General features: G+C 41.7%; 1 protein-coding gene and 2 long non-coding RNA genes across 5 annotated transcripts; 1 reads left to right on the top strand and 2 right to left on the bottom strand.

The window, feature by feature from the left end:
• Positions 1-1,107: 1,107 nt before the first annotated feature.
• pdk4 (pyruvate dehydrogenase kinase, isozyme 4) lies at positions 1,108-17,742 on the bottom strand. Its single transcript, XM_052472596.1, has 11 exons — positions 17,291-17,742; positions 16,261-16,402; positions 13,107-13,178; positions 12,546-12,730; positions 11,117-11,206; positions 9,847-9,924; positions 8,052-8,128; positions 7,798-7,896; positions 7,163-7,276; positions 6,688-6,801; positions 1,108-5,842 (listed from the first exon to the last, which is right to left on the bottom strand). Exons 1-11 carry the CDS (start codon positions 17,403-17,405, stop codon positions 5,696-5,698), a joined length of 1,233 nt encoding a protein of 410 aa, XP_052328556.1. The 5' UTR covers positions 17,406-17,742; the 3' UTR covers positions 1,108-5,695.
• A 1,935-nt stretch (positions 17,743-19,677) lies between these two features.
• Positions 19,678-20,887, bottom strand: LOC127909946 (uncharacterized). 3 transcript variants are annotated; one of them, XR_008073139.1, is made up of 4 exons: positions 20,738-20,854; positions 20,474-20,605; positions 20,177-20,374; positions 19,678-20,044 (listed from the first exon to the last, which is right to left on the bottom strand). It is a non-coding gene; the product is annotated as an uncharacterized LOC127909946 (long non-coding RNA). The 3 variants fall into 3 exon arrangements; XR_008073138.1 differs by having other exon boundaries at positions 19,678-20,374; positions 20,738-20,887; XR_008073137.1 differs by having other exon boundaries at positions 19,678-20,374; positions 20,771-20,887.
• Positions 20,744-21,479, top strand: LOC127909947 (uncharacterized). The gene is made up of 2 exons (XR_008073140.1): positions 20,744-20,883; positions 20,917-21,479. It is a non-coding gene; the product is annotated as an uncharacterized LOC127909947 (long non-coding RNA).
• Positions 21,480-22,802: the final 1,323 nt, after the last annotated feature.

Below are 22,802 nucleotides of genomic sequence, written 5' to 3'. Positions count from 1 at the left end.
CATCGGCAGGGACTGGGATACTGGTCAGAATTTAAGTAATGATGGAAGGCACTAATTACAGGGAAATTCTTGAGGGAAACCTGTTTCAGTCTTCCAGAGATTTGAGACTGGGACGGAGGTTCACCTTCCAGCACAACAATGAACCTAAGTATACTGCCAAAGCAACACTTGAGTGGTTAAAATGTCTTGGAATGCCACTGTACAAGCAGTGGTGGAAAAAGTACCCAATTGTCATACTTGAGTAAAAGTAAAGATACCTTAATAGAAAATGACTGTAAAAGTCACCCAGTAAAATAATACTTGAGTAAAAGTATTTGGTTTTAATTATACTTAAGTATCAAAAGTAAATGTAATTCCTAAAATATACTTAAGTAAACTGCAAACCAGACAGCCCAAATTTTGTATTTTTTATTTGCAGATAGCCCGGGGCACACAACACTGACATAATTGACAAAATAAGCATGTGTTTAGTCAGTCCGCCAGATCAGATGCAGTAGGGATGAACAAAGATTTTCGTGAATTAGACCATGTTTCTGTCCTGCTAAGCATTCAAAATGTAACGAGTATTTTTGGGTGTCAGGGAAAGTGTATGGAGTAGAAAGTACATTTTCTCTTGGAATGTAGTGAAGTAAAAGTTGTCAAATATAAATACCCAAAATAACTACTTAAGTAGTACTTAGGTATTTTTACACTACTGAGTCATTTTTATTAGGATCCCCATTAGCTAGCGCTGTAACGCTAGCTAATCTTCCTGTGGTCCAACACCAATTAACAAGACATTAAACAACCACAAATCAAGACTTCAAACATTCAACAAGTAGACAATACAGATCATTAAAATACCTGACAGGATGGAAGTACAAGCTGTTAGAACAGGGGGATGGTCTAGAAAGCAGCTCGCTACATAACAGGGATAGAAAGGTTATGGACCACAAATAGAAAGGAATTATTGTCTTGAATTTCAGTGAACATTATTTTAATCCATGTAATATATTAACATTTGAAATAGTCAAACACCACTTTATTGTTAAAGGTGATATTGCAAATCTCTATCAAATTATTGTCAATATATTATTCAGGTTATAACACAAAACAAGGACACGCCAGTCACAGTTCCTATTTTGTTTATTGTAGTTTTTAAAGAACTAATCTGGTAGGGTGCACTAGGAAGCATGCTCTCTAACAGAAAGCTCTAGAATAGCTCATAGCGTACTGTAGAACAGGTAGCAGCCAGGGCATTACTATACACATACAAGCAGTGCTCATGAAGTTGTTTCATATACATCAGAACAGCTTTCACACGTCTTATTATCCCATACAGTAGATCAACTGATTGCATTGTGTGAAAAGATGTGTGTTGTCAACAAACACTGGGACACACACTGGCTGTGGGTAGCCTGGCAGTACAGTACTGTAGAGGCCTTTAGAATTCAGGGTACATAGAGGGGTCAAGTTCACCACTGACTGTCAGAACAGGATAATAAGTGATAAATGCATTATATCAATGTTCAGCCTGAATGACAACTGTTGACAGTTATCTACAGGTCCATTTGACTGGTAAACTTGACTGTACTGTGATAACCTTCCCCACGTTCCTAACGATCGGTTTTGAGCTTTTAAGATGAGAAGAAATATAGGATAAAATAGCCACGAGGGAAAACACTGATCGTCAACCCTTACATTGTTGTTAGGTTTTCAGGAACCAAACTAAATCAAGCAAACACATTTGTACAGGAGTGCATTAATAATACTTTAGTTAGTGGATAGGATTATGGTAACAACAATTTTCTGACTAAAGCACATGCAAAAAGGCTGCTAAATGGAAGCACTGCAGGCACATTTGTTTGTCATTGGCACAAAAAGGCAGAGGGAGAACTTCATATTACATAAAGAGTTGCATTTTATTGAACCTAAAGATGCTTAAAATATTCACTCAATTCCCTTCAAATTCATATAGACTGAAATCCTGACATAAGATGGCTGCCCAAAAAAACAAATACTGTATATTAGTAAATCATCATTCATGTCAACAGGAATAGGTTATGTGCACCAGTCAGGACGTCGGCCCACAGCGTCAAGATGTCAAATCAACAGCTTCAGCTGATTGATAGCTCCTCCCATGCCAGTTTAATGACATCACACAGCACTTATGGTGATACCAGAAAAAATATGAAATGCCTTCAACATCCTGAGAACATGTGATTTAAAACCATAGATGGTAAAAAAAAAAACATTTTGAAAACAGTTCAACGTTGAAGACGTTTCCACTTCAGTGTTCCATGCACAAAAAGACTGATTACAATTTAAGTGCCTTCAGAAAGTATTCGCAACCATTGACTTTTTGCAAATTTTGTTGTTACAGCCTGAATTTAACATGGATTAAATGTTGATTTTGTGTCACTGATCCTACACACACTACACCATAATGTCAAAGTGGAATTGTGTTGTAAATGTTTATAAATATATGAAAAACTGAAATGTTTGAGTCAATAAGTATTCAACCCCTTTGTTATGGCAAGCCTAAATAAGTTCAGGAGTAAACATTTGCTTAGTCACAATAAGTTGCATGGACTCAATCTGTGTGCAATAATAGTGTTTAACATGATTTTTGAATGACTACCCCATCTCTGTACCTCACACATACAGATAATTTAAGATCCCTCAGTCGAGCAATGAATTTCAAACACAGATTCAAGACCAGGCAGGTTTTCCAATGCCTCACAAAGGGCAACTATTGGTAAAAATAAATTAAATGCAGACATTGAATATCCCTTTGAGCATGGCGAAGTTATTAATAATTACACTTTGGATGGTGTATCAATACACCCAGTCACTACAAAGATACAGGCGTCCTTCCTAACTCAGTTGACTGAGAGGAAGGAAACCACTCAAGGATTTCACCATGAAGCCAACACAATTACGGAGTACCACTCTTCATATTTTCAAGCATTGTGGTGGCTGTATCATGTTATGGGTATGCTTGTCATCGGCAAGGACTAGTGAGTTTTTTTAGGATAAAAAAAAAAACCTGGTTCAGTCTGCTTTCCAACAGACACTGGAAGACAAATCCACCTTTCAGCAGGACAATAACCTAAAACGCAAGGCCAAATATACACTTACCAAGACAACATTAAGCTTGACAATTTTAAAATGAATAATGGGCAAATATTGTACAATCAAGGTTTGCAAAGCATTTACAGACTTACCCAGAAAAACACAGCTGTAATGTATTGACTCAGGGTTGAATACTTATCTAATAAAAATATATTTTTATTATTTTACTTTGAGAGTATTTTGTGATCATTGACAGTTAAATACATTTGAAACCCACTTTGTAGCGTATCAAATGTGGAAAAAGTCAAGGGGTGTGAGTACTGTCTGAAGGCACTGTACATAGCCGTTATTGGGTTAAATGTAAGTAAGTGTACATATTGTCTTATGCAAGTTTTTCTTAGAGAATACCAGGGAATGAAATTCATTAATTTAATGGCAAACATTTGATTCAACTCAGTCTTACTGTATCCCTAATCACAGAAATGAGATAATACTCCCATTTTGCTCTCCGACACACATTATTCAATAAATACTTCATGCATGGAAGACCTAGCCGGCCTCTTAAAATTAAATCATTTTAGTAAATCTACAAAATTGAGTTAACTTTGATATTTCTAACATTTCTCTGAATATTCACATAACTATTAAATATTTTAAAAGTCAGTTGGACTCAATAAGTACACTAGAATACTTCAATCTCTTCAATATTTACTTTCTTAATAGGAAACCTTGAATGGACCTTGGATTTCATCTCCTCTTATTAAACAAGCCAGGGTGTAACTCAAAATGGCACCAAGAAAAACAGTTGATGGGGGGGAACCCAAATAAAATCCCTTTAGGATAAATAAAATCCCAAATAAAATCCCTTTTGTAGATAAACTTTGTCTAAAGTTCGAGGTGGACAAATATTTGTGAGGGGTAAAAAAAAGGGACATGCTCAGAGCTGAAACTAAACAGTCTACGAGTCGGAGGCCGCTATGTACCCCACAACCCCCACCCCATCTACAGAACAATCTGTAGTAGAAGGGTAATCAAAGAAAATCCATTGACTGACAGCATGGCCTTATCATGTTTCTGACTGACACACTATCTGTCTGTGTCCATAGAGCTCAGTGTCCAAGCTGCAAACCGTAGCTGTGAGTGAAGAGTTAAGAACTAAATTCACATTTAAAAAATGGAGTATCACAGATTATAGTGCTGTGACATTAGCTGTACTAACCTAATTCAGTCGATTGATAAATTAAATAATCGTTAAACATTCGCCCTTTTAATAATAAGCGAAAAACACTAGCTTACACTGTGTAATAACGTTCAAATAAGTGAGCGGAATAAATAACTGAAACCTGTGGTTAAATTATAACCAGAAGAAAAGATGATTGTGAGTAGTGTACGACCCTGTTTCTAACTAACATTCATGAAGTCACTTATTGAATTGAGATCCTGGTATTGCCATTGAAACGCCTCCGACAGTGATGTGTTTTTCCACTTCAAGTGAATGTATGAGAATATCCATTGCGAGAGGAATCCACATCTCTCTCTCACACACGGTAATAGCTGTGGGTACAACGGTGTGCCTTCTGTCAGTTTGATCCTCCTTTCGGTCTTCCTCCTTTGTTCTTCCTGCTAGCTCAGTCTGTTTGGTTAACTTCTAGGGGTGTAACGGTTCACCAAATCCACGGTTCGGTATGTATTAAGGTTTTGGGGTCACGGTTTGGTTTCGGTACGGCAGGAAAATTACATTTTCACACTGCTGGATTTGTAACCATGTGGGAGGTGGGAATTTACCAGTTGTGAAGTCATACACTCCCACTCCGGGGTAAGGTGATGGGCTGTCACTTTTAAGTAATCGCAACACAGGGTGCATTGGCCAATTCCTAGAAAACTGTGGCTTGCTTATATAGAGCGGGTATAACCTGACATGGGTGCAAGAGGGAAGTTCACAACGTGGATCGAGCATTTTTACAAGGTGCTGGAATTCCCTATTCTCAACCGCTGAGAACGGGCGCGGCTTTAAACCAAAGACTGTAAAAAATATAAACACAGCCTACCGATTGCTCGTGTCATTTTTGGCCGGTCAGAGCCAGTTCCCAAGGGCTGCTTGAATGCAGAGGGGAGGTGATTTTGGGTTGTTTCTTTCCGTTTCCATCTTGGGATGTCAACATATTTGAGGTGTTGGCAGCTGGATAGCCTATTCTCGTTGAATTGTGGCGACATACTGTTAACGTCTTATCCACAACTCTCTGTCCATCACCAATGTGATTTACTGGGAAGCCAAAACATTCCAAACTGGAGATTTAAACGACGGAGGATCCTCCTGGTTTATCTACCCCACCACTCGCCATCGTACAGAACTAGTTCCTGGATACGCCTCACAAAAGGACAGTTTAAAATGTGCCAATTAAGATTTGAATTTAGATTACAATGTGCATATAGGCTCTAGTTGTTTTAACAGAATAGCCCTAAAAAAAAATTAATTCAGCTCAAATTTACTCGAGGCACCGGCCTACAACGCAGCGTAGGCATAGCCTATAGGCCTTTTATTTTGTATATATTTTATTCAATGTATTCATTCTAGTTGAGTGCAGACTTAACGAGGCCCCCTACCGAACGGTTCGGTACGAACACCTGTACCGTTACACCCCTATTGACTTCTCCTCTCATACTTCCCCAGCTTCTTGGGATCCTTGCTGGGCATGCACCAGTCATCCGCCTCGTTGCTCGTCTGGTAATGCCTTATGGCTGACTGGTTGTAAACAGGAAGTCTTTCCACAGAATCTGAGGACAAGGCCTGTTAACGAAGCACAGAGTGGAGTGGTAGGTTAGATGTAATCTTGGTTAATTCAAAACTAAAATCTCACGGAATTTGGTGAGCTAGGCGATTTAGTTCTGGGTCCATCCGTGTTAGAAATTGGGAGTTCTGATTTGCGAAGTCTCCACCCTCGCAAAAGAGAACTCTCAGCCAAAGTCCTCCCCCCTTCCACTAATTTCAACACGTGCAAAGCAGTCCGTCTAAGCAAGCCTTCGCCAAATCCTGATACTTTCAAATAACCAGTGACGAAAACCCAAACACCGGAAATACTGCTGCTCATTATCCTACACATTCCCTCCTGCTGCAACAGATTCTGACGATTATGAGGGCAAGGCTCTATTTATATCACATGCTGGTCACGTTACTCTTCCACCATTCAGAGAATGAACCTTTACATACTTATTTCAGACATTGAACAACGTTGTATAGAGCAGGGATAACCAACTTGATTCAGCCGTGGGACCATTTTTCCGTGAGCGGATGGTCGGGGGGCCGGAACACAATTACAAATCATTTGTAGACTCAATTTGACCCCAAGAAGGCCAAACAGATATTTGACAAAAACATGATCATTTCAAACATTTCTTACATTTGTATACGATCACGTATCTCTCTACTAGGCTTGGGAATACTTGGGTACAGTTTTTCAAAATAAAATAACTGCCGTTTTTACAGTCTTATGTCCAACAACGAAAATTGTACGTTTTTATGAGCAAAAATAAATACAAATTGAGGGCCAAAATGGGGGAACCCTGGTTTAGAGGTTCAATTATCTAGAATAAGACAACTGTTGAAGTAACACATTCCATTCGTAGAAGTGTTACCTTCAGGTAGATGACAGCTGACGTCCCATATCCCTCCATGGAGTAGAGCTGCAGGTCTCCCTGGAAGTACTTGGCATAGAGACGGGAGATGGGAAGACCGTAGCCGAAACCAGCCTACAGAGAGCCAGGGACACAAAGGGTTAAACTCACTCTGAACTGACTGTCACAGTACTGTAGTAGACAAGCATTCAGTTACACTTTAAACCTTGGGCAACATATGACTGGTCCAGTTTGTAATTCTGCTAATTTACAACCGTGTTCGCTTGCAGTTTACACTTTAGTCAGTATAAAATGATCACGATTTACATTTGAGCTGAAATAAAATAAACAGGCTTGCATGCCTCTAACATGTGATCAAACTGCAGTCATAGATCATGTCCTACCGAATGTTGTGCTCCAATGTATTAAATCTGACTTATTAACCTGACTGCCAGGAAAATCTTTAATGTTCAGTGGCACCAGGACAGGGTCTCACCAGTGGAGCGTTGCGTGAGTTGTCAATATCGACGGGGCTGGGGGCGGTGGAGTACATGTAGCTGAACAGACGCTCTATCTTCCTCAGGGGAACTCCTCCACCTCGATCTGATATCTAGAAACAACACCAACAACGTTACAGCTCTGATCTTCCTGTTGTCTCCCCAAATATCATGGTATAGGACCTACAGAACAACCACGGGAGGAAATCTATGGTACTATGTATTCATACACATTAAACTGTACAGGCTTCTACATCCCATGGCATTATTTCCACCCTGCATCTGTGGAAGTGTGTTGGATGGGCATACACTACTTTTGAACAAATGTATATTGTTGGGGCTCAGAGCTGAAGGTTTTCACTGTACTCAATTCAATGGCTTTATTAGCATGGGAAACATGGTAACATTGCCAACGCAACTGCAGTAGATAATAAACAAAGGTGGAAAAACAAAAATGAACAGTAAACTTCACACACAGACGTTCCAAAAGAATATAGACATTTCAAATGTAATGTCTATACTCTCTAATTACTCCGGTGACTATTAAACTTCTCATTTAAAAATACATCAATGTACTGCAATGAGCACAATGCATATCATTCATTGTAAGGGTGAATACTCAGCCTGTGTTTACCTTGATTGTCAGGTCTTCACTGCCCAGTGAGACTCGAACTTTGACCGGCGGGAGATGCAGGGCCATTTCATGAGTCTCCACTGTTGCTCTCATGGCGTTCTGGAAACAAAACAAACATTGCTTGAGGAAATGACAAAGTAATATAAATCACATTGAGCTTAATGTAATTGAATCGTGTGTAGTAGTGTCTGCCGTAGTCACCCTCACACGTGTAATGAAATGTTTATACAGTCCAAGGTAAATGTTTGGTGTACCTTGAAGAGCTCAAACAGCATGTGGTAGAGATGGGAAGGCACATAGACAATACGAAGAGGCTGGTCAGGACCTTTGGCTGAGGAAACACTGAGGATTACTCCAAACCAAACATGACTGCAAATGTATTACATACACAACTGACGATAGAAGTTACTAGAAACAAAAACAACTTGCCCTTCTTATTGCAAATGCACAACTGAACTCAATAGTCACTATTCTACCAACGTAATCACGTCCCCAGACACTTCTGATAGCCTATAGCCTGGGGATGAGGTTGCTACCAACTAAACCCATGAATAGACATCGTTTTGCTTTTTTAAGACTTATGTAACAGGGTGACTGTTAAACAGCTGAATGTGGGTGAACGGAGGTTTGTTACTGAGAGTTAGACTTCGACGGATCACAGAGAGGAGAAATATGCCCAGCGACAAGACTAAGCCTGTAGCAAGGGGCTTGTTGCTGTTCTGTTCCGCTGCTGATTGGAGAGATAAGAGGCTGATGGGTAACATTGGATAACATGGATAACATTTTTGATGACTTATTATGCCTGATGTGACTGTCCACACTCCCTGTAATGCATCAGACGTAGGCTAGACTGTGCAGCCCATTGATATTTTATGGCTGGCACATTTTGAAAGTTTGGGCACCAAATGATGTCTGGCTCTGTTCTTGTTTTAGCAATGATTATCATTTCCCTCTACCTACAATAAAATATTTATCAAAGTGGTGCTATTGTCCTGTTCATAAAACACTGAGTGTACAAAACATTAAAAACACCTGCTTTTTCCATGGCAAACTGACCAGGTGAAAGCTATGAAAGCTATCACATTCATCAGTTTCCCGTGTGTATCAAGAATAGTCCACCAAATTAAAAGACATCCTGACAAATTATCACAACTATGGATTGGAGTCAACGTGAGTCAGCATCCCTGTGGAACGCTCTCAACACCTTGTAGAGTCCATGCCCCGACATATTGAGGCTGTTCTGGGGACAAAAGGGGTTGCAACTCAATAGTAGGAAGGTGTTCCTAATGTTTTGTACACTCGGTGTATAACCTAGACCTGCACAGTTTTTAAACGGTTTTTTAAACTCAGGGCGATACACAGAAGTGAATATTTATACTTGTAAGTGAGATGTATGAAATAATAGTTCTCTATAGACATGGCTCCTGACAACCCTAGCTGAGAGTAAACTGTCGTCGCACGCTGTTCAACTAAAGCAACAGAGTTCATTGCTAAAAATGGTTCAGCTAAATATCTCCTAACACCACTCACACAAGCTAGACACACAAACACACACACTTTGCAAATTGCGCCCCGAATTGAGTAGACCAGAGGAATTGAATGAGAGATCAAGAATACTCAACCCACAGGGCAGAGAAAGTCAAATCAAACCTGGCCAAACAACTCACAATGCAAATACAACCTCACAAATAGTTTCTGGAAACCTAATCTTCTCTAACAACCCCGGCCTAAAACTCACTTGCAAACCAAATGGTACTATTTGGAAATAGAACAAAAAACGTCTTCAAGCTGCTCTGGTCCTTCTCCCTTCCCTTGGTGCAATGTTGTATCAAACAGACTTGGCTCCAAATAGTATTTACAATCTTTCAAATACTTTGCGTGTTTGAAAAAGCTCATCAACAGTGTCAGTTGGGCCATGTTGCACTTCTGGGACTATTCAATTGGGTCAATTGAGCCAGGCCAGCTCAACCAAGCGCAGCTGAAATATTTGAAGGAAAACAAATACCTTCCAGAAGCCAGGTCTATAACCCTGTATAGAATGCGATTTACCGTTGACTTGTGTGATGTCAATCTCTGGCGAGGTCAGGTAGTACTGCTCACAGAGCATCTTGGAACTATCGAAGGCATCTGGGGATGAAACAGTCAAAACAAAGACAAGGACTGTAGCACAGGAGGAAAATACTGACTTTCAATCTAGTTACCATAACAGCGAATGACCACTGATTAGCCGTTATGGTGATTAGTTGTTATTCTGACTTCTAAACCTGAACTATTGTTAATTATCAGGTATCCTACAGAAATGAGAAGGGCCACAGTCTGATTTATACACCAGAAGTTAATGGTTATCTGTATGAACAATGTATAGGGTAGGGTCAATTAAGGCTGGATATGAACCAGAGGAATGCACTGAGTAAAGGAAAGGCAATCAATCGCATGGTTACAGTCACTGATAAGGTTGGAGATCTGTGGATTAGTGAGGAATGGGAGCTGATGTCAGATTAAGGGAGAAGGAACAGTTTATTACCCACATCACTTAACTTCCTGCCTGACAATAGAGATGTTTTAGAGGGAAGGAGGAGACTTCACCTAAATTGGGGTATATCTACTTGTGCTGGTGGGAACATGTTTTTATCTGTTCTGCTGTCTGACCCTTTGAGTGAATGAACTTGGTTTAACACCACTGACTTTCAATCTAGTCACCATAACAGCTAATGTACAGTGACTACAGAGAGTAGATCAACTAAAACTACACAGAGACATGTTGAAATAGGTGGGTGAAGAACAGTCTGCCTCTGTTTAAAAGGCATTTCGATTACACATCATTTAGTTCTATTCTTATTATGAGAATAAATGTGAAACTGTGCAGATCAAGGAGAAAAGGACATACCTACTGTAGCAGTGAAAAGGGTTAAATAATGATACTGCACCTGTAAATCATAAGTGTGTGTGCGTGTCTCGGCCTCTGTGTGTGCGGGCCTCGGCCTCTGTGTGTGCGGGCCTCGGCCTCTGTGTGTGCGGGCCTCGGCCTCTGTGTGTGCGGGCCTCGGCCTCTGTGTGTGCGGGCCTCGGCCTCTGTGTGTGCGGGCCTCGGCCTCTGTGTGTGCGGGCCTCGGCCTCTGTGTGTGCGGGCCTCGGCCTCTGTGTGTGCGGGCCTCGGCCTCTGTGTGTGCGGGCCTCGGCCTCTGTGTGTGCGGGCCTCGGCCTCTGTGTGTGCGGGCCTCGGCCTCTGTGTGTGCGGGCCTCGGCCTCTGTGTGTGCGGGCCTCGGCCTCTGTGTGTGCGGGCCTCGGCCTCTGTGTGTAGCTGATGAGGGACAGCACCTTTTACCACCTCTGTCACGTCACAGTCGGGGTCGATGGTGCCAATGTGCTTGGGATGGGCAGGGTTGGCACTTCCATCAAAGATGAGAGCTGAAGAGGTACATAACAACAACAAATTCAAACTCATTGGGTAACTACACTTGCATGCTGCATGTATTTTGTGTACGCAGCCCTACTGTGACTCGTGCTGCTTCATGAGCATGGTGATGTACAGTCGTGGCCAAAAGTTTTGAGAATGACACAAATATTAATATTCACAAAGTCTGCTGCCTCAGTGTCTTTAGATATTATTGTCAGACATTACTATTGAATACTGAAGTATAATTATAAGCATTTCATAAGTGTCAAAGGCTTTTATTGACAATTACATTAGGATTGATGCAAAGAGTCAATATTTGCAGTGTTGACCCTTCTTTTTCAAGACCTCTGCAATCCGCCCTGTCATGCTGTCAATTAACTTCTGGGCCACATCTTGACTGATGGCAGCCCATTCTTGCATAATCAATGCTTGAAGTTTGTCAGAATTTGTGGGTTTTTGTTTGTCCACCCGCCTATTGAGGATTGACCACATGTTCTCAATGGGATTAAGGTCTGGGGAGTTTCCTGGCCATGGACCCAAAATATTGATGTTTTGTTCCCCAAGCCACTTAGTTATCACTTTTGCCTTATGGCAAGGTGCTCCATCATGCTGGAAAATGCATTTTTCATCACCAAACTGTTCCTGGATGGTTGGGAGAAGTTGCTCTCGGAGAATGTGTTGGTACCATTCTTTATTCATGGCTGTGTTCGTAGGCAAAATTGTGAGTGAGCCCACTCCCTTGGCTGAGAAGCAATCCCAATTTCTTGGGCGCCCTGAAGCCTTCTTCACAACAATTGAACCGCTTTCCTTGAAGTTCTTGATGATCCGATAAATGGTTGATTTAGGTGCAATCTTACTGGCAGCAATATCCTTACCTGTGAAGCCCTTTTTGTGCAAAGCATTGATGAAGGCACGTGTTTCCTTGCAGGTAACCATGGTTGACAGAGGAAGAACAATGATTCCAAGCACCACCCTCCTTTTGAAGCTTCCAGTCTGTTATTCGAACTCAATCAGCATGACAGAGTGATCTCCAGCCTTGTCCTCGTCAACACTCACACCTGTGTTAACAAGAGAATCACTGACATGATGTCAGCTGGTCCTGTTGTGGCAGGGCTGAAATGCAGTGGAAATGTTTTTTGGGGATTCAGTTCATTTGCATGGCAAATAGGGACTTTGCAATTAATTGCAATGCATCTGATCACTCTTCTTAACATTCTGAAGTATATGCAAATTGCCATCATACAAACTGAGGCAGCAGACTTTGAAAATGAATGTGTAATTCTCAACTTTTGGCCATGACTGTAGTATAGTATATATGTAGTATAGTATATATGTAGTATAGTTACTGACAGTGCTGGTTCATGAGCATGCGGGTGGAGATGCGGCTCATGTAGAAGCGATCCAGAAAGTATTGGACGTTCTGATTGGTCACGGGGTCAGAGCCAAAAGCCTCCTTGTACTCCACTACGCCCTGGGCCATGGTGGGGACCACGTTGTTGTGACGGTTCCTGACGTTCACCAGCGTCTCAGTGAACCTGAGGAGACAGGGAAAAGACTGGGTCGAAAGTTTACAATTCCACACATTCTATTCCAATAGTCTGCAATCCTAATTTTCCCTCTGGGTATAAATAAAGTAGCTATAGTCATTAACTCACTAACATCTGCAAGGTTGCTACCAGCTCAAAATATGATTGATCTAATTCCGCAGCAGCAGAGGTATGGTGGATGTGGTAATCCATCATATCCCCTTTCAGATCAAGATTAAAATCATAATCTATTATTCAGTTAGAAGAGGTAGCTATTATTAGGCAGAGATTAGAGAAATGTTATCTTTCCTTACCTGAATTAACTATGACTCACTTTGGAGAGTCCATCTAATGAGATGTAGGCCTATCTGCTGGATTGACTTACTTCTTTAGGATCGTTTTATTATCAGGATCTTTCTCCAGGAAGCCCACAAGCTCCATCAGACTTGTTGCATACCTGTAGGAATAGATCACAGAAGACAGGCTAGTTTACACAGGGAAACAATACTACTACTTTAAACTACATTTATAAAGGCCTTGTTGGGCATTCATAAAGAGTATTCTTAGGCTTTACAGAGCATTCATAAAGAGTATTCTTAGGCTTTACAGAGCATTCATAAAGAGTATTTATAAGCAAAATGCTTGGGAGTGTAGCACGAAATTTGCTTATGAATTACATAGGCATAATGAAAGGTTTATGAGTGCTTCTTTAAAACTTTATATCAGTCCCATGGTGAAAGAAATTGAAGGTATGTGTAGAAACCAGGGCAAAGATCACTTCTTTCCTTTAGCAAATCACTTTTGACTCATGGAGTTCCACCTTTAAAAATCTCAGACTTCTATTTTGGAACGGTCTCCGACTCTCGTGGTGATCATGAAAACCACATGGGGGTATTTATACATGCTACAATAACTAGGGCTACTTGTGGCTGGAGATAGGCCTATTATGCATCCCAAATGGTAACCTATTCCCTATATAGTGCACTACTTTTGACCAGAGCCCTATGAGCCCTGGGGAATAGAGTGCCATTTGGGCAGTTATGTTCCTTCTGATGTTGAAACATTCCTCACCATTTTCAACCTCTCAAAACGTGAATATTCTCTGTACAGCACACACTAAACACTTCTAACCTAGTGGAAGCGGGCCTAACACGTTAACACTAAGCATTTCAGTAGCTTACTTATTAGCCTACTAGCTTGTTCAGAGGAGTCACTATTATGGCCTAGTTAAGAGGCTGTAGGCTAAATTGTCCCGACTTCAGTGACGTGCAGATTGAGTCTGGAAGCTAGGTGAGAGATCAGTGGCTGACTGTTTTCAAACCCTCTTTGTCCACCAACTGACCTTGAACCCTCCCACTTTACTAGCACAGCTGCTGCATAAGCTACATAACAGATACAACTAGGCAAACTAGCTTGAATTACAAAGTTTAACTGTAACGTTTGTTGTTGCCCTCAGGCCACTACTCTACCACTAGCCAAGTCAAATAAATGGTGCCAAATCAATATTGTGGATGGAAAAACCCCACGACCCAAAGTGGAACATAACCCCTAATAGAGTAGCAATGACGCAGAATGCTAACTTTAGACCAAGTTTAGAAATATATATCTGCCATATCATTACATTGATAATAAAGCTGGAACATAGAGTTCTGTACTGGCCACCTATCAGAGAGACACTGCTAGTTATTGGCCTAGTTCAGAGTTTCAACTGTGCTGTACTTTCCCTGACATTACACTCTAGTTAGCTGATGGTTTTCATTAACTAGGAGATAGCCTAAACAATTCCTTCAGAGGCCTAGCACTCAGCAATCAACTCCATTTATTTTTGGGAAAGTATTCCGTTTCAATAAGAGAACATATTTGCAAGTACCCATTTTAACTGACAAAATATCTCTGACTATCACTAATAAAGACTTGATGCACATTGTAGTCCTCCATTTTTCTAGGCTACACTTCTGATGATCGTCAAACAACGTCGCGTACGGCCCCTGTTCCACTGAGGATACATGGTGTTCCAGCCCACATCGTCCCAGTATTTTGTATTTATTAAGGAGCCCCATTAGTTCCTGCAAAGGCAGCAGCTACTCTTCCTGGGGTCCAGCAAATTAAAGGCAGTTTATATCATTTTAAAAACATTTCATTCATAACAGATTTCACAACACATTAAATGTGTGCCCTCAGGCCACTACATCTACAACACAAAATCCATTTGTATGAGTGTGTAGAGTGAGTATGTTACTGTGTGTGTGTAAGCATGTGTCTGTGTACACCTGTGCAGCCTGCCTGACAGACAGAGATATGAGACGGAGGCTGCAGGCTACTTGGCAGGGTAGGCCTGCATCTCATCCCTAGAAATGAGATGTACCACTCCGTTTAAGGGACGTGGTGCTTTGATTTGAAACCCCCATAACTCTCTCATCCCCCACACCCCTCACTAGGGCAGAGTAGTTCAGTAAGATAGTCTATGCACTGTTATGGTTGCCAGGATAATAACATCCTATTGGCTCTGTCAGGATAGGCAATATCACCTACAGTAAATGGCTCTTCAAGATAAGACATTTTACAACTGCTGATGTAAAAAGGGCTTTATAAAATACATGTGAGTGGTTTGATCATACACGTTTCACCAAGAGCAGCGTACAAGTTCAATCATCATTTCTGACAACTATGAAGGAACAAACATACTGGAGCAGAGAGTTGGTGAAAAGGTACAAACAGATCTTTATGTTTTAATCCCAACAGGAGGCCTTTTGCCTTTTGCCAGGCAGTCATTGTAAATAAGAATTTGTTCTTAATTGATTTGCCTGGTAAAATAAATGGATGGAATAACTAAGGGGAAATATATACTCTGGGAGTGATCCAATTCTCCACATTCTATACAAACGGTCCTACTGAATGCATGAATCAGTGTAATGTTTACAGTTGGGTCAGCTCTCTTTAGGAGGAGCACACAGTACTCAGTAAAATATAAGGAGGGGTCAAGGAGGTCGAGAATATTTACGCTTTTGCTAGAAGACACCCTTCCAGGAACTAAGTTATTCTACTCCCAGTCCATTCAAGGGATGCTAAAATATCTGACCTGTGCCGTGACCCTACATCAGTGGTAAGGTAACTATTCCACACACACACAGCTACACAATGAAATTAAGTAGTTTCTTCAGCCTGGAATGGGATTGGACTCATCTACATCTCACTATGTACTATCCACACACACACTCATGCAGCTTGTGTAGGTGAGGTGTGTCTGCAGCCTGGAGGGGGATTGGCCAATATTCAGTGAAATTAGGGTCAATGTTCATAATAGGTGATGTAGCCGCTGCTATAGTAAGGGGGTGCACAGATTGACTGAGATATAGAGATGTGTAAGCTACAGCTGTATTTACCAGCTCTGTAGCAGCTGTAGTGAGGGGGTGCACAGATTGACTGAGATATAGAGATGTGTAAGCTACAGCTGTATTTACCAGCTCTGTAGCAGCTGTAGTGAGGGGGTGCACAGATTGACTGAGATATAGAGATGTGTAAGCTACAGCTGTATTTACCAGCTCTGTAGCAGCTGTAGTGAGGGGGTGCTGAGAAGCTTGTCAGGGAGGAAGTCGATCTCCTTCATGATGTTGGCCAGCCGGACAGGAAGCTCCTGACGCAGGAACACAAAGGACGTCTTCTCACAGGCATTGGCTGAGCCTGCAGTCGCATGACACAGGAACACATCTGGGTTGTTCTCATTAGGCGCACACCACAGCAAAACGTTTTGCAATGGAAAACAAAAACGTTGTTTTCTCATTGGACCAGGTCAGGTAGTCCCTCCCTGTTTCAGTCTCAGGGATAAACTACTGACTGGAAATCTCAAGACAGGGTGTCATACAGTACACACACTGCTGTGTAAATGTTTAAGACAATGTGAAGACATTGAACTGGTTTGTTTTGGCAGAAGGATTACGTCACGTTTTCACCTAAGAACAGGACCAAGTGCTATCTAGCAGAAAAGCATGATAGGGAGTAAGGTTTTAATTTCCCCCTTTCAGTGACTTGTTAGAACTGAATCTAACTAACAGTGGCCGTGAGTGTCACGAGGGATTTGATTCAATATCACAGTCTCTGCTTTACATTTGATGGATACCTTTGCTTGGTATCTATCGCATTATAATACGTTGCTTAGTCCTACAACGAGACATTGTTTCGTCTCGCAGCTAGCCGTAAACAATCTATTGTCAGGAGAGAGGCAATACAATGGGTGCCATCCCCATTGTTGTGAATGCAGCCATACCCCCCAATATCATGATACAATTGAATACAATAATGTTTGTCAACGCTTCAGCAGAGAGTGATCAGAGAGGACACCTACTGCAGTACTCTGGGAACACTGACAGCTGTCAGTTACTTAGCTACCCTACTTTCACAATGCAACCAGTGCCACTTGTTTTGCACGTAGCTGCTATGGACTCAGAATTAACGTTGGGCAAGCTACAATGTTGCACAGTGACGTCATTGTAACGTTTAGCTAGCCAGCTACATTTTTAACACTATTCTAATGTTTAGCTATGTTATGACAGGACAGGGATGAAAACTTACCAAAGTCAATGAATTGTTTCATTGACAGCGGCGAAGGCGAGAACTTGGAAAACCTATCCACTAGTGCTTGTTTCGGTATGGAGCTGTTCTTTAGCAAAAACTGCGTTAACTTCATAGTTGCAACAAATTAAAATTGAAGTCCCGAAACAGTCCGATTGTTGTCAGCCAGGATGCCCTTTCTCTTCACCAGCAGCACGCTCCAGTCTCTCAGACGTAAAGACGCTAGCTAGCTGGCTAATGCTAGCCACCAAGGGCAATATCAATGCGTTAAATTGACATTGTTCAAAACAATTGTCAATGAAACACAGTCACATTCCTGAACAGTGCCGAATGTCTTTGCATCACATAAACTTTTAACAAGCAACAATATTCCAGAATTCACGAATGCTCTTCACAAGACCGACCTCTGTGTTGAGTTGTTGTTGGTGAAGTTTGGATTTGATTGGCATTGGCGTTGACCAATGAAAGAACACTACGCTTTGGTTTTTGGGAAGGTGGTTGTTTAGAAAGAAAGAAACATGTGCAAACAAAACAATATACAATGAAAATATGAATGATTATATTATATAAAAAAAATGGTTTTGTTGAGTTAAATAATACATGTAAATCTGAGAACGCAGTTTACCAGTACACTTCTCTAAATGGCCTGTAGATGGCGACATTAACCGCTAATTCAAAGCGGCACATTGCTCTGGCAGGATGTGTAGGGAAAGAAGGTGGGATTTCCTCTAATATTCTGAAGGAAGGGGGAGATGCTGCATCATGGTATGCACTTGTTTTATATTTGCTTTTGGTCATCTGGCGCGAATATGTTTCATTTTTAGCCATTGACAGCAATACCATCTAAACTGAAACGACCTGTTCTTTTACCATACAGCCGAGGTTTGACAATAATGTGGTGATTGTCTATTGCGTTCTGAGCCCTCTCCTGTACTCCCTGTTCACCCACGACTGCGTGGCCACGCACGCCTCCAACTCAATCATCAAGTTTGCGGACGACACAACAGTGGTAGGCTTGATTACCAACAACGACGAGGCGGCCTACAGGGAGGCGGTGAGGGCCCTCGGAGTGTGGTGTCAGGAAAATAACCTCACACTCAACGTCAACAAAACTAAGGATATGATTGTGGACTTCAGGAAACAGCAGAGGGAACACCCCCCTATCCACATCGATGGAACAGTAGTGGAGAGGGTAGCAAGTTTTAAGTTCCTCGGCATACACATCACAGACAAATTGAATTGGTCCACTCACACTGACAGCATCGTGAAGAAGGCGCAGCAGCGCCTCTTCAACCTCAGGAGGCTGAAGAAATTCGGCTTGTCACCAAAAGCACTCACAAACTTCTACAGATGCACAATCGAGAGCATCCTAGCGGGCTGTATCACCGCCTGGTACGGCAACTGCTCCGCCCACAATCGCAAGGCTCTCCAGAGGGTAGTGAGGTCTGCACAATGCATCACCGGGGGCAAACTACCTGCCCTCCAGGTCACCTACACCACCCGATGGCTGCTGCCAACACACTGACTCAACTCCAGCCACTTTAATAATGGGAATTGATGGGAAATGATGTAAAATATATCACTAGCCACTTTAAACAATGCTACCTAATATAATGTTTACATACCCTACATTATTCATCTCATATGTATAGTATATACTGTACTCTATATCATCTACTGCATCTTTATGTAATACATGTATCACTAGCCACTTTAACTATGCCACTTTGTTTACATACTCATCTCATATGTATATACTGCACTCAATACCATCTACTGTATCTTGCCTATGCCGCTCTGTACCATCACTCACTCATATATCTTTATGTACATATTCTTATCCCCTTACACTTGTGTGTATAAGACAGTCGTTTTGGAATTGTTAGTTAGATTACTTGTTGGTTATCACTGCATTGTCGGAACTAGAAGCACAGGCATTTCACTACACTCGCATTAACATCTGCTAACCATGTGTATGTGACAAATACAATTTGATTTGATTTGCGGAGGGTGTAGGCAGTCGCGTGATACAGTATCTTTGCAGCGTGATACAGTATCTTTGCAAGTGACCATTACCATCATCATCATCATTATCATCCATAGGGAAAGAAAGAGCAGGTATGACAAGTCTTTACAAGGCAATAGAATAACTAATTGTATACATTTGTAGCATGTGTCATTTGCGTGGTGTTTCTGTATGGTTTTGGATAAAGCGAAGAAGCGCCCTGAAGAATGACGTCATTGCTAATGATACCCAACTTATCCTTTACCTTACCCACCTCAGTGCAGTACTGTAGGCATCATCACCATACTGTAGATCAGTGGTTCCCAACCTTTTTCAGTTACTGTACCACCACCTAAATTTCGCTCTGCCCGGAGTACCCCCTGTAGATAGTGTGTTAAGGCTCTGTCCTAAGCATAGAATAGTAATATCTCAGGCTAGGTCTTCATGCATTGCCATTTTTGTTTTTATTATTGTTATTTGTTCACCTTTATTTAACCAGGTAGGCTAGTTGAGAACACCTTTATTTAACCAGGTAGGCTAGTTGAGAACACCTTTATTTAACCAGGTAGGCTAGTTGAGAACACCTTTATTTAACCAGGTAGGCTAGTTGAGAACACCTTTATTTAACCAGGTAGGCTAGTTGAGAACACCTTTATTTAACCAGGTAGGCTAGTTGAGAACACCTTTATTTAACCAGGTCGGCTAGTTGAGAACACCTTTATTTAACCAGGTAGGCTAGTTGAGAACACCTTTATTTAACCAGGTCGGCTAGTTGAGAACACCTTTATTTAACCAGGTCGGCTAGTTGAGAACACCTTTATTTAACCAGGTAGGCTTGTTGAGAACACCTTTATTTAACCAGGTAGGCTAGTTGAGAACACATTTATTTAACTGGGTAGGCTAGTTGAGAACACCTTTATTTAACCGGGTAGGCTAGTTGAGAACACCTTTATTTAACCGGGTAGGCTAGTTGAGAACACCTTTATTTAACCGGGTAGGCTAGTTGAGAACACCTTTATTTAACCGGGTAGGCTAGTTGAGAACACCTTTATTTAACCGGGTAGGCTAGTTGAGAACACCTTTATTTAACCAGGTAGGCTAGTTGAGAACACCTTTATTTAACCAGGTAGGCTAGTTGAGAACACCTTTATTTAACCGTGTAGGCTAGTTGAGAACACCTTTATTTAACCGGGTAGGCTAGTTGAGAACACCTTTATTTAACCGGGTAGGCTAGTTGAGAACACCTTTATTTAACCGGGTAGGCTAGTTGAGAACACCTTTATTTAACCGGGTAGGCTAGTTGAGAACACCTTTATTTAACCAGGTAGGCTAGTTGAGAACACCTTTATTTAACTAGGTAGGCTAGTTGAGAACACCTTTATTTAACCAGGTAGGCTAGTTGAGAACACCTTTATTTAACCGTGTAGGCTAGTTGAGAACACCTTTATTTAACCGGGTAGGCTAGTTGAGAACACCTTTATTTAACCGGGTAGGCTAGTTGAGAACACCTTTATTTAACCGGGTAGGCTAGTTGAGAACACCTTTATTTAACCGGGTAGGCTAGTTGAGAACACCTTTATTTAACCGGGTAGGCTAGTTGAGAACACGTTTATATAACCAGGTAGGCTAGTTGAGAACACCTTTATTTAACCGGGTAGGCTAGTTGAGAACAAGTTCTCATTTACAACTGCGACCTGGCCAAGATAAAGCAAAGCAGTTTGACACATACAACAACACAGAGTTACACATGGAATAAACAAACACACTCAATAATACAGTAGAAAAATCTATATACAGCATGTGCAAATGAGGTAGGATAAGAGAGGTAAGGCAATAAATGAGCTATGTACAGGTGTAGTGATCTGTGAGCTGCTCTGACAGCTGGTGCTAGTGAGGGAGATATGAGTCTCCAGCTTCAGAGATTTTTTGCAGTTCGTTCCAGTTATTGGCAGCAGAGAACTGGAACGAGAGGCGGCCAATGGAAGAATTGGCTTTGGGGGTGTCCAGTGAGATATACCTGCTGGAGCGCGTACCACGGGTGGGTGCTGCTATGGTGACCAGTGAGCTGAGATAAGGCGGGGCTTTACCTAGCAGAGACTTGTAATTTGTTTTGCTTATTTGACTATTTTTGTCTTCATTTAAATTGTTTTGTCAAGTATTTCAATAAAGCTTTACTTTACTTTATCCTTCCATGTTTGTTCAGTACATATTTTATTTGCATGTAATTCCCTCCTTTGTGCTCAGCCCAGCATTCCCTTACCAAGGAGACATTTTCCTTCATCAATGATGCTGTCTGTTTATGTCACAAACTGTAGTTGGACGTGTTTTGGAAGTATCAGTTTGATGCAATGCCTTGCTTATGTTGTCATTGTCCTTTTACTATAATTTAATATTCACGTTTTTTATATTGATCCCAAATTAGCCACCCTTTGCCCTTGCATTGGGGACTTTAAGTGAAGCATGATTATTGAGTATTGACCCTACCACAATACATTGACAGGGAGATGCAGATAGATTATGCACTTAGACGTGGATGTTGATTAAGGCTGCCCTCCGCACCTCTCTGATTCAGAGGGGTTGGGTTAAATGCAGAAGACACATTTCAGTTGAAGTCATTCAGTTGTACAACTGACTAGGTATCCCCCTTTCCTTTATTTATCCCCTACACTGTTATTTATTACGGAGCATGTTACAGGCCAAAAAGAAAGCAACTTAACCTAAGGCCACACCCAGTAGAAGTTATCCAGTGCAGAACAGTAGGCATACCAACATCACCTAGAAAGACATCATCTTAAATTGTGACTATATTACAAAGGTACATTGCATCCTTGTGTGACATTCCTTCTTTCCCAGCTCAATAGGAAACAATGACGGACAACAGTGACCTAGAAGCCCAGCTAGAGCGCAAAAAGCAGCGGCTGACTCAGATCAGGGAGGAGAAGAAGAGGAAACAGGAGGAAAAATGTGAGTAGACACACTCGTTCAAGCTCATCCCTGTCTGTACATAGACAAAAACCTAATCCAACATCTCACTAACATACTATTACAAAGCTAATATAATGTGTGTGTGTGTGTGTGTGTGTAGACGGAGACGCAGCAGAAGGCTGAAGCTGCCTCAGTGGACTAGGACCGTGACTTGGACCGGAAGCGCAGAGAGACAGAGGCTCTCCTACAGAGCATCGGAATCTCCCCAGGACCACCACTAGGTACACACACTGCACATCTCCCAAGAACCCCCACTAGATACACACACTGCACATTTCCCCAGAACCCCTACTAGTTACACACACACACACACATCTCCCCAGAACCCCACTAGGTACACACACTGCACATCTCCCAGAACCCCCACTAGATACACACACTGCAAATTTCCCCAGAACCACCACTAGGTACACACACACACACATCTCCCCAGAACCTCCACTAGGTACACAGACACTGCACATCTCCCCAGAACCTCCACTAGGCACACACACACTGCACATCTCTCCAGAACCCCCACTA

This window comes from Oncorhynchus keta, chromosome 20, assembly GCF_023373465.1.
Source record: "Oncorhynchus keta strain PuntledgeMale-10-30-2019 chromosome 20, Oket_V2, whole genome shotgun sequence".
Lineage (NCBI taxonomy): Eukaryota > Metazoa > Chordata > Actinopteri > Salmoniformes > Salmonidae > Oncorhynchus > Oncorhynchus keta.
This window is presented reverse-complemented; position numbering and strand designations above follow the sequence as displayed.